Here is a 15,142-nt window from a genome sequence, read left to right on the forward strand (position 1 = left end):
TTGGTGGTCATGTTTGGCCATGTTTGTGAACGTTTTGGTCACACTTAGCTTCGGGATGAGCACCAAAACAATCGTCCTCTCCTACTGACTGAGGAGTGCATGCACAGGTAATAAAGTACTTAATAGTCATCACTGACTGAAACATCTAACCTAACAGATAAAATCCACATGTAAGAAAGTTCCCTTCAATTTAAAAACATATATTATGAAAGGCACATCAGAAAATAATACAATCAGTGGACCGGATTTGGGTTTAAAGAATTAAACCCAAAGCAGCATTTGTATTTAGTTTTTTTATTTTGCATCAGTTGAATAAGCTATATACACTACTCACAAAAAGACAGGGTTATCCGGCTTTCGGGTGAAATTTCAGGATTAACTTAAAATGCAGTATAACCTTTTTCAGGTGAACTTAATTTGACCTTTGTTAAACGTTTGAATGTCCAAATGTTTGAAACAAACACACCATCACCATGACCAAGCAGCATGTCTTATTAAGAGAGTAGCAGTGGAGAACTCCTTAAACACCATCAAGACCTAAATACAATGGAACCTCGGTTTTAGTACACCCCAGTTTTCACAGGATTCCGTTTTTGACAAAAATATGTCTCTGTGAAGAATGGAAAGTGGTTCTTTTAGAGTTGGGACACTATTGACAGATTCTAGCTGTTCATTCATCTTCATTCACTCTTCACTCATTTCATCTTCTTTATTATGTGTGTGTGTGTGTGTGTGTGTGCGTGTGTGTGTGTGGATTACTTGTTCATAGAACACACACAGAATGATGAACAACTCTGTATCTGTCTCCTTCCTTCCTACTTTCAAGCACTGCGCTGTAAGTGGCATTGAGGCATTCAAGTGCACTGTGTATTTCTGAGTGTTAGAGGAAACTGTGCTTTTTAAAATTTGGAACAGCTACAAAAAAGTTGCAAGTGGCAGAAATTTGATGAAGAAGGTGATTCTATTGAATTCAAAACAGATGTCATAGCAAAGTATGAAGGTATACTGTCTCCTACAATATGTTTGTAATGTAAAGGTTACTTAGTCAACGCAGGTTCAGTGGGAACGGTTTAAGGGAGACACATGACCTGAAAGTGAGCCGGGCCAATGTGTCTAATGATGATTGTACCTGCTGCTGAAGTTTACAATAAAGTTCAAGTGAGCAAGTATACTGTACAGCTCTACCCATTCGCTCTTAAGTTTGTAGCAGACTCGAGTGAAACAGCATCCGAGTGGCTTTTCCATCCCCTCCACCATCCACTCATCTCTGTGTTTGCTTGTAAAAGTCATGTTGCATGTCTAATTATCCATAGAATTTGGTTTGGTTTGGTTTAGTTTATTTGAACATGAAGGTTACAATGGAATACATCTCATGAATCATTTTTTCACAGTTCCACATGTCCAAAAGGAGTAGGAAGAAGCAAAGCTTATTTAATCCTACCCCCCCCATCCATTCTACAGCTAGTTATTATTAATGTATATGTATATATATAATATATATTATATATATACATATACATTAATAATAATAATAGATAAATAAATAAATAAATAAATGCTTAAAATACATATGAATAAAGAACAACTTTTTTTTTTAATAAACAATTTTTTTTATTTTATTTTATTTTTTTTTATAAACAAAAAATAACAAACCTGACAGAACAATCATTGTGATGGTCAAGACTCTTCTGCCTTGTATTTAGCAAACATCAACTGCTTGGATTGTTTTTTGAATTTGCTCATCTCTGTACATTGTTTGAGTTCCTTACTCAATCCGTTCCATAATTTAATGCCATATACAGAAATGCTGTGGGTTTTCAGCGTAGTTCTCGCGTATAAATGTTTTAAGTTTAATTTTCCTCTAAGATCATATTTTTCCTCTCTGATTGAGAAATACTTTATTAGGTTTTTGGGTAACGAGTTGTTATTAACTTTATACATTATTCTAGCGGTTTGAAAGTGTACTAAATCTGCAAATTTTAATATCTGCGATTTTAAAAATAGAGGGTTTGTATGTTCTCTATACTTGGCATTATAAATGATCCTCACAGATCTTTTTTGCAGTACAGTGAGTGAGTGAAGATTGCTTTTGTAATTATTTCCCCAAATCTCCACACAATACATTAGATATGGTAATACTAAGGAACAGTACAGAGTGTGGAGTGATTTTTGATCAAGAACATATTTTGCTTTATTCAATATAGAGATATTTCTCGCCACCTTTTGTTGTATATACTTAATATGAGATTTCCAACAATTTTTTTCATTTATTATAACCCCGAGGAATTTATATTCTTCCACTTTTTCAATATTCACTCCATTAATTTGTATTGGGTCGTACGTATCCTTTCTGCTATTACCGAATAGCATTATTTTAGTTTTACTTAAATTCAGGGATAATCTGTTCCTGTCAAACCATGATTTTAATATGACCATTTCATCCTTGACCTTTTTAATGAGTTGTTGTGTACTTTCACCAGAACAGAAAGCGGTGGTATCATCCGCAAATAACTCCAATTTTACATCCTTTGTTACTTTACAAATGTCGTTAATGTACAAATTAAACAGTTTTGGTCCCAGTATGGACCCCTGGGGTACTCCACACGTGGTGTATAAACTCCCAGATGTATATTCTCCTAGCTTTACAAATTGTTTCCTCTTTGCTAGGTAGCTTTTAACCTAATTCAAAACTAATCCTCTAATTCCGTACCTTTCTAATTTTGAAATTAAGATAGAAAGGTACGGAATTAGAGGATTAGTTTTGCCATGTACTGTGTGTGTTTTGATTTGTTTTCTGCATGTAAAACTATAATTACTTTCATTATTCATATAATTACATTCATTATTTCTTATGGGGAAAATTTGATTTTTTTTTTGTCCGTTTTGTACGTTTGTCTGACCTTTTGGAAGGAATTAATGATGAAAGACGAGATTCCACTGTAAACAGAAAGACATAAAGGTATAATTTGACATTCTGTACTGGCAGCGAGAAGAAGAAGATTGCGTTTTAGGCTGAAGAGTTGGCAGGCAGGACTTCCTCAAGAAGTGGTTTGTAGGGTTCTGTATCATCCAGGCTCTAAAAGAGAAGAGAAAGCGGCTAACTCGGCCTTAATCCAATGAGTTTGACAGTCGATGTTAAGTAAGCAGCTCCAAGAAGAAGCGGCTAACCTTCAGCAGCTTAATACAATAACACTTTTACCCTCTCTTCACTCTCGTTGCTACTCCTCAGAGCCTTCATGACCAACACAGAAGAGCTGAGGACGAGGCAGAGCTCCAGAACACACAGCAACAGCAGAACACCATTGATGCCCCTCAGGAACAACTGGCAGAAGAGGTAATCGGAGGAAATGATGTCAAGAACATAAGCAAAATGAAGCATTACGGGGCATCTAGAAGAGTGAGGTGGTGCACACATGATGATTTGAATGGCCTCCATATTCCACTCAGCAGTACTGCATTCCACTTACAAGAATCATGGCTTTTCCCTCCATACATTGCTCATAGTAGTCCTTCTCATAGGAGGTCATATTTGTCAGATAGTCAGTGCGCCAGAAGTTATCACCTCTGGGCAGGCACTCATCCACCAGACTGTAGGGTATGATTGCGATGTTGATGGAGCAGAGTACGATGGCGGCAATGGCAAAGCCCACACCCGAAAGGTTCAGAATCAGACTGATGATGATCTGAAAAAAAGGTACTAATGTTGTTATTAGATGTATTAATCGAGGAAGAGTGGAAATGAACCCATTAACATGACGTACCCAATTGACCTGAATTTAGGACGGCCCGTTTTCAAGATGTGTTTTGGGTTATTTTGCATATCTTATTACTCATACAGCGCTTACTACCATGCTTTACTGCGACGTTTAACGATTCAGTCTACCTCTTTTTAAGTATTTACTAAATGTTTTTGCATGCTGGCGAATTTACATTTTTTTGCCTATGAACGGTGGATAGAGCAGCATGAGTAATGTCTACATATGTCTTCAAAAATGTCTGCTTAAGTATGAGTAACGGAAGGCGTTTAGTCACTCGTTGACAGACAAAAACTCACCATCTTAACTGAGTTTTTACCTAGTCACATCAAGACATCATATGTGCGCCTCACTCCCCAGGCATGACTAATCAACTTATGCTCAATCAAACTATTACAGTAGCTACGGTTGGCTCGTTTTGAAAGAATGTTTAGATCACTATTACCTTGGAATACTATTATTTTGGACTATCACACTTCTGCCTGCCCAACAGCCATGAAAGTCAATGTCAGGAAAACTTTATTTGTTACTGCACTCACAAAATGTTTCATGTCCATTATTCCATTTATTTTTTAGTAATATTAGTTATAACTATGCACTCAAGTATGTATTTATTTCAGCTAAAATACACATCAATGTCATACTGACTTACTATGATTATCTGCTCGAGGCTAGAACCCTCTTGTCTGTGAAACAAGACCTGATTTGAATAGCCTAGGGTGTCTAGGCATGTGAGTTTGTCCCTACACAGGAGGAGGAGATCACCCCTCCCCTTCCACATCTGGTTACATATATTAACTAATATTTTAGCATGAATCTAACCTAACATATTGTCAACATTATATTATTGCCGACATGCTGACAAACACAAACGGGCAGGCGCCATGATCCAACTCAGCCTGCACTCAATAAGTGCACTCAGACAGTAAGCAGTGCTTGCGCACTAAGCCGAGAAGAGATGCTGGCGGCAGCCTCATCTTAGGTTTCTGCTCTGTATTTGATCAGGAAATGTGCAGATTCAGCATTTTTTTAAGGAAATGTTAAAAACTATGCCACGATGACAATCATACAGAAAATACATTTATAATACAGTTCAATGGAAAAACATTCATATTTATTTTACATTATCGTTATGTGTTTTTTGGCTCTGCCTCCCCTGACTGCACGTCACTGGCTTAAATCTGCTTTAATTAAATCAGCCGACTGATTAATCGGTCAGGCCCTAAAGTGATGTGAAAATGCTACTCACCAGACATGGACTCGGGTACTTATCGGACACAATGCACCAGATGCCAAAGATCATAAACTAGAAGAGAAGAACAAAAAGCAGCAGCAGGTAAAACAACCTTCCAACACCTTCCTCGAGAGAGAATCTGATTTTTGATTTTATTAAAATTTTGTTGCTTAGTTTGCACAAAGTTGTTTACCACTGGTCCCATCCAGAGAGAAAAAAAACTGACATAAATGTACCACCACGTGCCAGCACCATAGGACATGGGGATGATTCCCAGGCAGATGTTGAGCACGCCAACCATGATCTGCAGGGCCTATGATGGCAGACACACAAACATTGAACCACTACACCATTTCCTCTCCTTCTTAAAACTACAGTGTATAATATGCAATGGCTGACAGGGGCATCCAACACGCAACATCCAACCGCTTCAAGCACACAAACGATCCCATACATACCTGTGGCACTAGCACGATGGTGGCTTTAAATCTTACCCCCAGTGACGACTGAGAGGTCCCCATGGCTGTTCTCAAGTCCTGGGTCACTGAACACTTAATAGGGCAACGGGTATAGAGGATTTGGAAGAGAGGAGGCAAAAAACTTTTGGGGTCTGAGGTCAATGTAAACACGGTGCCGCCATCAGTCACGGACATCCTGCCTACTCCTGAGAAAAAAACTACAATATGTTAGTATATTTCAAGTAAAGCAGCATGCGCAAGGCGAGGCAAGGTTATTTACAGCTTCCATTCTGTTTTTTATTTTCACTGCTGCCATCTGTCAACAATTACAAGTCTAGCAAACATGGTGAAAGGATACACAAGTATAACGATTGACAAACAAGGAAGTTTTAAGTGTAGCAACTTACAAATGTACTTCTTGTTCGGTTGTTGAGGTTTATGCTTTCTTCTTTGCTTCTTTTTCTTCCTGGGTGATGCGCTCATGCACTGGGTGTGCCACTACGGGAAAAGTGCCAACTTGCTGTGTTGCCAGGTTTTGCGAGCGACAACGTGCTCTGTGAAAACAAGGCCAACAGGCAACCCACCACTTTGTGGAAACAATACACTCCTGATCAAAGTTAAAGAGCATTTGAAAAATTACAATAATTTACATTCTGCACTATTGGAATTTAAGGAGGTTCTAAGTAGAGCGTCAAAATGCAAAAAGAAGAAATGTGAGTGAGACAAAAAACATTTGAGTAAGCAATTTATTATAAACAAACATTAAAGTGAAATAGGCTGTTCATCAGCTGATCAAAAGTGTAAGACCATAGCTCAAAAAACACGAAAGCCCCCTAAAATAGAAATAAAAACTTCATCATTAATGTCATTAATGAGTAGCTGTGCCATTCTTGTTAATCACCTCAAAAATGGATTTGGGCATGCTTGATGCTAGTCTTTCCAGGAGGATAGTGGGAATGTTGCTCCAGGTGCAGATGGTGAAAATGGCTTCAGGGAGGGCATCCACTGTCTGGAACTGATGTCGCTTTTTGTAAACTTCTCTGGCCATCCATCCCCAAATGTTCTCAATTAGTTTTAAATCAGAGGAACGTGCAGGGTGGTCCAAAAGAGTGAGCTTATTCCTCTGGAAGAAGTCCTTTGTCAGGCGGCCATTGTGAACTGCAGCTTTGTGCTGTTGAAAAAGCCAGTCATTACCACACAGACGAGGGCCTTCAGTCATGAGGGATGTCCCCTGCAACATTGTCCACATAGCAAACCGCCGTTTGACACTCCTGCACAATCTGAAACGCCATTGTTCCACTGAAGGAAATAGCACCCCAGATCATGATGGCGCCACTGTGCCGTGTGGAAAACATCTCCTTGGCATGCCAGTAACATTGGAAGCCATCAGGAACAGTCAAGGTTTTTTCTCATCAGAGAATAAAACGTTCCCAATTTTGTGCCGTTGAAGGAGACAAGGCCTTTGAAGGCTTTTTTGTTCTGGAAACCCTTCTGTGGTAGATGCCATCTGATGGTTATTGGACTGAACAAACTTCCCTTGGACCGAGGATCGTCCCATGTTTTCCTTCAGCTAAGGGTCGGTGACACTTTTTTGAGTCAACCAATTTTTTGTTCCGTTACCCTCAGGATCTTTGAAGAAGTTTCAAATGACTGTCTTACAGCATCCAACCTCAGCGGCAATGGTTTGCTGCCGGAGGCCTTGCTTATGATGCTCATCAATTGCACCTTTTTTACCTTTGCCATCAAGAGACCATGACAGTGACACTGAACCCACATTTTTTTGCTGATGTTGGCTTTTAAAGGCCGTGCTCTTAAACTTTTGATCAACTGATGAACAGCCTATTTCACTTTAATGCTTGTTTGCAATCAATTGCTTACTCAAAAAATGTTTGTCTCACCCCCATTTCTGTATTTTGAAGCTTTTCGTAGAACCCCGTGAAGATCCAACAGTGCAAAATGTAAATTATCAACTTGTCTTAAAATTTTGATCAGGAGTGTATATGTGTATGTACATTTATCATATATTTTAATTAAAAAACAAGAACTAAATGAAACAGTAATTTTAAAAAAAGGCTCCTTACTCCTTACATACTGTGGTTGTCTTGCACACTGCAAGGGGCGTTGCAAGGTAGGGAGAGACAGTCCACATTCAAGCGGCTTGGACCAAGCATGCAGACAATGTTGGCTGGCATTTTTGAGCATTTTACCATGCCTCATTTCACACAAATTTTCACTTTGACTTTTTTTGACTTAACAGAAGAGTCTGCCTCATGCTTGGGAGATCATGTAAGGAAAAAAGTAAACTAAATAGAAGGAAAGTGGTATTGTCTTCACTACGTATTCTTGTGCCACGCGCACATAACCAGTTCTCTTTTTCATTTTGTACAATATTAATCATTTATGGCAGTTCCTACATAACCAGGAAATGTAACATGAGGACGGCCTGTCGTAGTTTTTTTTGTTTTCTAAATGGGTTCCACTGTCTATTCTATTTGCCCGACAAAAAAAACAACAATGAATGAAATAGTAATTGCTGTTGTGTTTTATTTGCAGCCATCTCTCCTCTTTCTAAAAAACATTCCTTTTTCCATTTTCCCTCTTCTGCTGAAGAATGTGGGAACAATAATGATGCATTAAGTGGTGCTCTCAACACTCTCACAGTAAGTGCACACGCCTGATGCCGCTGAAAGCTTCTCCTGCACACACACACACAGTACACACACATACACATTGTACACACACACAGGCTGAACACGCCATGAGTGTCCGGTGAGTCAGCGCGCATCGACGTGTGATTGAACAGGTTTTTTGGATCAGGCGTCCAGTGAGACGCCCTCACAAAAGGTCCCATCTGAGCATCCAGCACTCTCTGACACTACCTGCTGCTGCAAGAGGGGGTTCAATCCCCCCTTAAGAACAGTCGAAAGGTCACCAAATGCTGTTGTTTATTAGCCGGCCTAAAAAGCCAGCGTCCTGTGGATTGGGTTTAACTCCGCCGCTCGGCTGCTGACGTGCACACAAGCCGCTCTCCCTTTCGTGCATCTTGAAGTATTTATCCGTACTTAGCAGTATTTATTTGCATGCCTCCTGTATGTCTGAATTTATTATTATTCATTGAGAAACTAACATATTTAAAAAACAAAAGTCAGATAAGTAACAAAAAAAAAATGTCTGCACCTTTATCCAGATCTACACTGAATATTAATGACTTCTTCTTTGTATTATGTTTCATAAATCCCCAAGGTGTAGTGGAAATACTCATTATGTTATTATATTGTTTGTTATTCATAATGATGCATTGCATTTGAAGTCTTTTTCACATAATTTTTAATTCTTGTATTATATTATATTTATTATATTACTTTACATTACATTATCCATCCATTCATCTTCTATGCCACCTGTCCTCACTTGGGCCACGGGGGTATGCTGGAGCCTATCCCAGCTGACTTTGGGCGAGAGGTGGGATACACCCTGGACTGGGCACCAGTCAATCGCAGGGCACATATAGACAAACAACCATTCATATCTATTGGCAATTAAGAGTTGCCAGTTAACCTAACATTCATGTTTTCGGAATGTGGGAGGAAATCGGAGTACCCAGAGATAGCCAACGCATGCATGGGGAGAGCATGCAAACCCATCTCCTGACTGTGTTGCCAACATGCTAACCACTAGGCCACGGTGCGGCCCTACATTACATTACATTATATTATATTATGCAATTGACTGGCAACCAGTTCAAGGTGTACCCTGCCTCTTGCCAAAGTCAGCTGGGATAGGCTCTAGCGATTATATTATATGAAAATCTAAATCTTTTGGACGGCCCACTTGGCTTGTTATTAGCAGCAAAGCATCTTAGACATTGCCATGACAACCATAATGGAGAATATTATTGGTGGCACTAGTTCACCTCCTATTCCAAAATATTTTTTCCAATAAGAAACAATGTACAGTAACTAAAAATAATCAATTCCAAGGCCATCGTAAAAGCTTTATTGCTAACATTCTTAGCTGTGATAAAGTGTAAAAAGAAGTTCAGCGAGTAAAACCATAAAGTTGAATTTTATGTTTGTTGTTTATGTTAGTCATCTGTCATCATCATTTGTTTTGTGGATTGTTGTATAAAGCATATTTTGCTGTTCGTCCAGAGATGGAACATTCTAGTTTCATGCATGTCTCCAGTGCAGACGAGCAGAACCAAGAAAATATGTCTTCAGAGCAGCATTCAGCACACAAGGCCAAGCGAAGCTGCCAGTCGACTGTGTGCTTTGGCTCCATCTTTGCAATTAGAATCGGATCTGCATGAGATCTCCTTGCCCGTGACGTATATGCACACACACACACACACACACACACACATACACACGTGTATGAGTGAAATTACACTTGTCCACAATGATTATGAATGCTATGCTAACACCTGCACTGTTCAATGGTGTCCAGTACAAACATTTTGCCTTTACAAAGATCAGTACGTATGCAGGAGGCAAACGCGTAATTTGCACAGGGCATACGGGGGTCATGACCTCTGCAAAAATCAGATCCAGCCAATATAACCCCCCGAATAAAGCCACATCATTCCGATTTAATAAAAAGATGCATTATCTTGCATTAATATCTTGTTGATTTTCTTTATTTCTCATTTGCTAGCTAAACAGTAGCATGTTTAATCATTCTGTAATGTACCCCACCCCCGCTCTTCTCCTCCCACTGAATACTACTTGGTATTACCCAACCCACTTTCTCTACCTAATGTTCACTATTTGCTGTATGTTTGGCATGGATGGAGATAGCAGAACGGCAGAAAAATGAAAAGAGCACCAAAAGGCGGACAGACAACAATTTTTCATTTTTGGTCGACACCTAAACCTAATAAAAAAAGAAAAAATCCACATCAAAAAGAGGTAAATACCCGTACTGTTAAGTTAGGTGATGATTTTTGACTGGAATTGGCAACCTAGCGGGTGACAGTGACAGAGAAGGGGAGAGAAGTGTAGAACGACTTCACGTCTTGAATCTTGACAAGCATTGGGAAATACCTAAATGTACTTCCTGAAATTCTGCTTTGGCGTCACTTATCATTTTTAATCGGGCTGTTACTATTTGAACATTAACTAAGCTTTTTTTTATATCAGGTTCAAGAATGTGATTGCCGAACAAGTGACCAAAGAGAAAGCACAGGTCATGAGAGGGAGACAGGTGACCAGAGAGAGAGACAAAGAGGCACAGATGAGGAGAGAGAGAGAGAAGGAGGTGACAGTTGAGGTGCAGCAATTGAAGAAGAAGAGAGAGAAGGAGGTGACAGAGGAGGTGCAGCAATTGAAGGAGAAGAGAGAGAAGGAGGTGACATAGGATGTGCGGCAATTAGGCAAGTGAGAGGAGGAGGTGACAAGGAAGTGCAGGCGATGGAGGATCAGGTGACCACAGAGAGGGGGAGAGGGCACAGAGAAAGGCAGCGCATGAGGCACAGATGACCAGGTAACACACCTTAAAAAACTAAATTGTGCATGTAAACACACACTGTCAGAGCACTGAACTGATATTGGGTTCATGTGGTTTCCTCACAGAGGGCCACATGGTGAGGGTAGCGGTCAGGCAAATGAGCAGGTGAGAATGCAAGGAAACTTAATGTAACTGAATAGTATAATTGATGTTTACAATACATTCATTTAATAGATTGCTATTGCAAGTTAGTGCTTAAACACAATAATTAACAAGAATTAACTACTGCGTCATTGTGGCATAAATAGTTAAGTACACAGCTGCAACAATGCAAAGTAAATCACAGTAAATGTATCACAGTGTATTTCTAATGCAGGCATGCCAATTTACCCTGACTCCTTGTAAAAAAGTAAATGATTCAATAAATAAATAAACTAATAATAAAAAGATTTTAACCCCCCAATGGTAGACCCAAAGTTACACCCTTGGCAAGAGGTGTGTATCTATGAAAGCGCTGATCCCAATCAGGATTATCAGGCCTTGGCTGATGTGGTGGGAAAATGCACTGGAAGTTGATTCTCAATACGAAGTATAATATTGCAAAATAAGTTAGTATTGAAATACAAGAAGCGACCTCATATTTAAAAAAAATGTAATATTAAATAATTTTAAATGTATTTATGTGTTATTTATGATATATTTGTTTATAAAAAGCATACAGATATAAAAAAAAAATACAAACAGCTCAATATTTGTTTTTAAAATGTATTATTTATTTTATATATATGGTATATTTATTTTTTTATACAAAAAAAACACAAATATAACAAACAGCTGAGCATTTTTTTAAACTTATTCAAAATGTATTATTTTTTATTTAAAAAAATACATGAAAAAAACAGACATCCATCCATCCATTTTTTTCCGCTTATCCGAGTCCGGGCCACAGGGTCAGCAGTTTCAGTAGGAAGTCCAGACTTCCCGGTCCCCGGCCACCCCTTCCAGTTCCACCGGGAGGACACAGAGGCGTTCCCAGGCCAGCTGTGAGACATAATCCCTCCAGCGTGTCGGTCTGCCCCAGGACCTTCTCCTGGCCGGGCATGCCCGGAACACCTCACCAGGGAGGCGTCCGGACTAGATGCCTGAGCCACCTCAACTGGCTTCTCTCAATGTGAAGGAGCTTATCTCTTAGGGTGAGTCCAGACACCTTACGGAGGAAAATCATTTCAGCTGCTTTTATCCGTGATCTCATTCTTTCGGTCACGGCCCAATGACCATAGGTGAGGGTGGGAACATACCTGTAGATCGACCGGTAAATGGAGAACTTTGCGTTCCGGTTCAGCTCTCTCTTCACCACGATGGCCCGGTACAGTGGCCGCATAACTGCAGACGCTGTGGCGATCTGCCTGTCCTGGACTCCCTCGAGGCCTTGGCTGTGCCTAGAAATTCTGTCCATGAAAATTATGACCAGAATCGGTGACAAAGGGCAGCCTTGGCGGAGGCCAATGTTCACTGGAAACAGGCTCAACTTACTGTTGGCAATGCGAACCAGGCTCCTGCTCCGGTTGTACAAGGACCGAATGGCACGTAGTAGCGCGCCACCAATCCCGTACTCCTGGAGCACCCCCACAGGACACCATGAGGGACATGGCCCAATGCCTTTTTCAAGTCCACAAAGCACATGGAGACCGGTTGGGCAAAGTCCCATGTACCCTCCAGTACCTTTGTCAGGGTGTAGAGCTGGTCCAGTGTTCCGCGACCGGGACGAAAATCACACTGCACCTCCTGTAGCCGAGGTCGTACAGACCCTCCGTTCACCCTTCTTGAAAAGGGGGACCACCACCCTGGTCTGCCAATCCAGAGGTACTGTTGTCGACTTCCACTCAATGTTGAAAAGATGTGTCAGTCAAGACAGTCCCTCAAAATCCAGAGCCTTAAGGAATTCAGGGCGAAACTCGTCCACCCCCGGAGCTTTGCCACTGGGGAGCGTTTTGGCTACCCCAGATACCTCCGCCATGGTGATGGAACTGTCCGTGTTCGTGTTCTTGGACTCTGCTTCCTCTATGGAAGGTATGTCGCAGGGATTGAGAAAAACAGACAGATATAAAAAAAAAAACAAAAAACAAACAGCTCAGTATTTTTAACAATTTATTTAAAATGTATTCATTTATTAGTTATTTATATTTTTATTTATTATATTATACTGTATATATGTATTTTAAAAATAATTTAAAAAAGGACAGATAAAAAAAACAGCTAAGTATTTAAAAAAAAATTATTTATTATGTATTAGGTTTTTATTTATTATATCATATATTTATTTATTTTTTAAAAATAAAAACCAACAGATATAATAAAACAGAAACAGCTCAGTATAGTTGTACAAGCATAATAAATATATTGTTCAATGATTACCTCGCTGACAGTGTCAATCAGAAGTGAGCATTATTTTGGTCTGGCTTTTGTATTGGATCTCATCATAGTACATTGTGTGGGTGTACCTAATAAAAAGGGGTAGAGACATCCATCCATCCATCTTCTACCGCTTATCCGAGATCGGGTCGCGGGGGCAGCAGCCTAAGCAGGGAGGCCCAGATTTTCCTCTCCCCGGTCACTTCGTCCAGCTCCTCCCGGCGAATCCCGAGGCGTTCCCAGGTCAGTTGGGAAACACAGTCTCTCCAACATGTCCTGGGTCTTCCCCGAGGCCTTCTACCGGTCCGACTTGCCATGAACACCTCCCCAGGGAGGCGTCCGGGAGGCATCCTGACCAGATGCCCAAGCCACCTCAACTGGCTCCTCTCGGTGCGGAGGAGTAGTGGTTCTTCTCCGAGTCTCTCCCAGATGACAGTGCTTCTCACCTTATTTCTAAGGGAGAGCCCAGCCACCCTACGGAGAGAACTCATTTTCGGCCGCTTGTACCCGCGATCTTGTCCTTGGTTGAGACAGATTTATTTATTTTTTATTTTTTGCCCCAAAGCATGATTTGTTTTTACCTCTGAAGTCAGCTTATGTGAAACAAACACTTGATGGATGCAAAGATGGCGCACCCACCCCAAGACAAACATGCAAATGAGGCCCGATATGCAAATGTGACCACTCATTGCTCCGCCCCTGGTCTGTGACCTCTGCATGTCATTTTTAGCATCAAGCATTGCCCCAAGATGGTGTTTGCTTTTGTGTTTTGTTGTTGTTTTTTCATTCGCGACAAGTCCGCGTTTCTTCATGTGTCACAAAGATTCCCTGGTTGTGACCGGAAGCCGCCCGAGGGGAGCGACTTCACAGCCTCTTTCCTCGGGGGACTAATGTGTTTTCAGAGCGGCGACCATCTTTTCCCTGGCTTAATGAGCTGGCTCATAAATAAATGCATGGCCCTAATTAGCCCGCCTGCCCAACGAGATGATGGCCACTTCTTCTGGAGATCACATGATGATGATGATGGTGATGATGCGGACGTGGGGAGGTGGCCTTTGAGCAGATGCTCACCTCCATGCCCGCCTTTCATCTAAATCTATTAAGCCGCTTCTCGCTGGGCTCTGCTCGGCCTGCCAGCTGCCAGGACGGACCCCGGGCACGCCGCTAATCTGAGGCCCCGACCGTTAGAACGAGAACGAGGGCACAGGATGTGACAGGACATGAAGGGAAAAAGACAGTTTCTAGAAATAGAGCACGATACAAACCAGCAATACTGATACTCGGATCTGCCATCTGGTCCCGCTTGTGTCGACGACCCGTCTATGTCATCAAGTCCTGCTCCACCGTGATCTTATTACTAAAAAGTCCCCGCTTAAGTCGACGTCGTCATACATAATTGACCGTTTTTGTCGAAGGGGTAATTTCTTAGCGGGGCTGTTTATGTCAACGTGTTGTTGTCAACTTCATCAGTATCGCTAAGCACTAACTACTCTTCAGCATTACAACATGCACACAGTGACATCCTCTTCAGTGCAAAGTAAGCTTCAAAATAAAATGATGGCAGTAGGACAGCTCTAGTCTGACTAGATAAGACAGCTCTCGTCTGTGGGGATGGTGCAGGAGCTAAAGCAGTGGTGTCCAAAGTATGGCCACGGGCCAAGAATGAAGTCAAAATATTATGAGAAAAAAAATCTTAATTTTTAAAAAAAGTCATAATTATATATATATATATATATATATAAAACTTTTTAGCATATGTACATGTGTTGCTTAAATTTTTTTATTTTTCACTATGTGGCCCTTGCTGGAAAAAGTTTGGACACCCTGATCTAAAGTGT

General features: G+C 40.7%; 1 protein-coding gene across 1 annotated transcript; it reads right to left on the minus strand.

Annotated features, from left to right (window-relative positions):
- Positions 1-3,007: 3,007 nt before the first annotated feature.
- On the minus strand, positions 3,008-5,902 carry LOC129188892 (transmembrane protein 176B-like). Its single transcript, XM_054790019.1, has 6 exons — positions 5,484-5,902; positions 5,183-5,302; positions 5,005-5,061; positions 3,468-3,683; positions 3,200-3,322; positions 3,008-3,076 (listed from the first exon to the last, which is right to left on the minus strand). The coding sequence occupies exons 1-6, from the start codon at positions 5,640-5,642 to the stop codon at positions 3,008-3,010; spliced, it is 744 nt and encodes a 247-aa protein (XP_054645994.1). The 5' UTR covers positions 5,643-5,902.
- Between the last annotated feature and the right edge of the window lie 9,240 nt (positions 5,903-15,142).

Source organism: Dunckerocampus dactyliophorus, chromosome 10, assembly GCF_027744805.1.
Source record: "Dunckerocampus dactyliophorus isolate RoL2022-P2 chromosome 10, RoL_Ddac_1.1, whole genome shotgun sequence".
Taxonomy (NCBI): Eukaryota; Metazoa; Chordata; class Actinopteri; order Syngnathiformes; family Syngnathidae; genus Dunckerocampus; species Dunckerocampus dactyliophorus.

Bases quoted from the DNA above. Each gene is read 5' to 3' on its own strand.
- LOC129188892 (XM_054790019.1), bottom strand. From the start codon at position 5,642: ATGTCCGTGACTGATGGCGGCACCGTGTTTACATTGACCTCAGACCCC. The intron at 5,062-5,182 runs GTAAACAACTTT...CTTCTCTTCTAG, and splicing joins CTCTCTGGATGGGACCAGTG to TTTATGATCTTTGGCATCTG. The intron at 3,077-3,199 runs GTAAAAGTGTTA...CTTCTCTTTTAG, and splicing joins GCAACGAGAGTGAAGAGAGG to AGCCTGGATGATACAGAACC.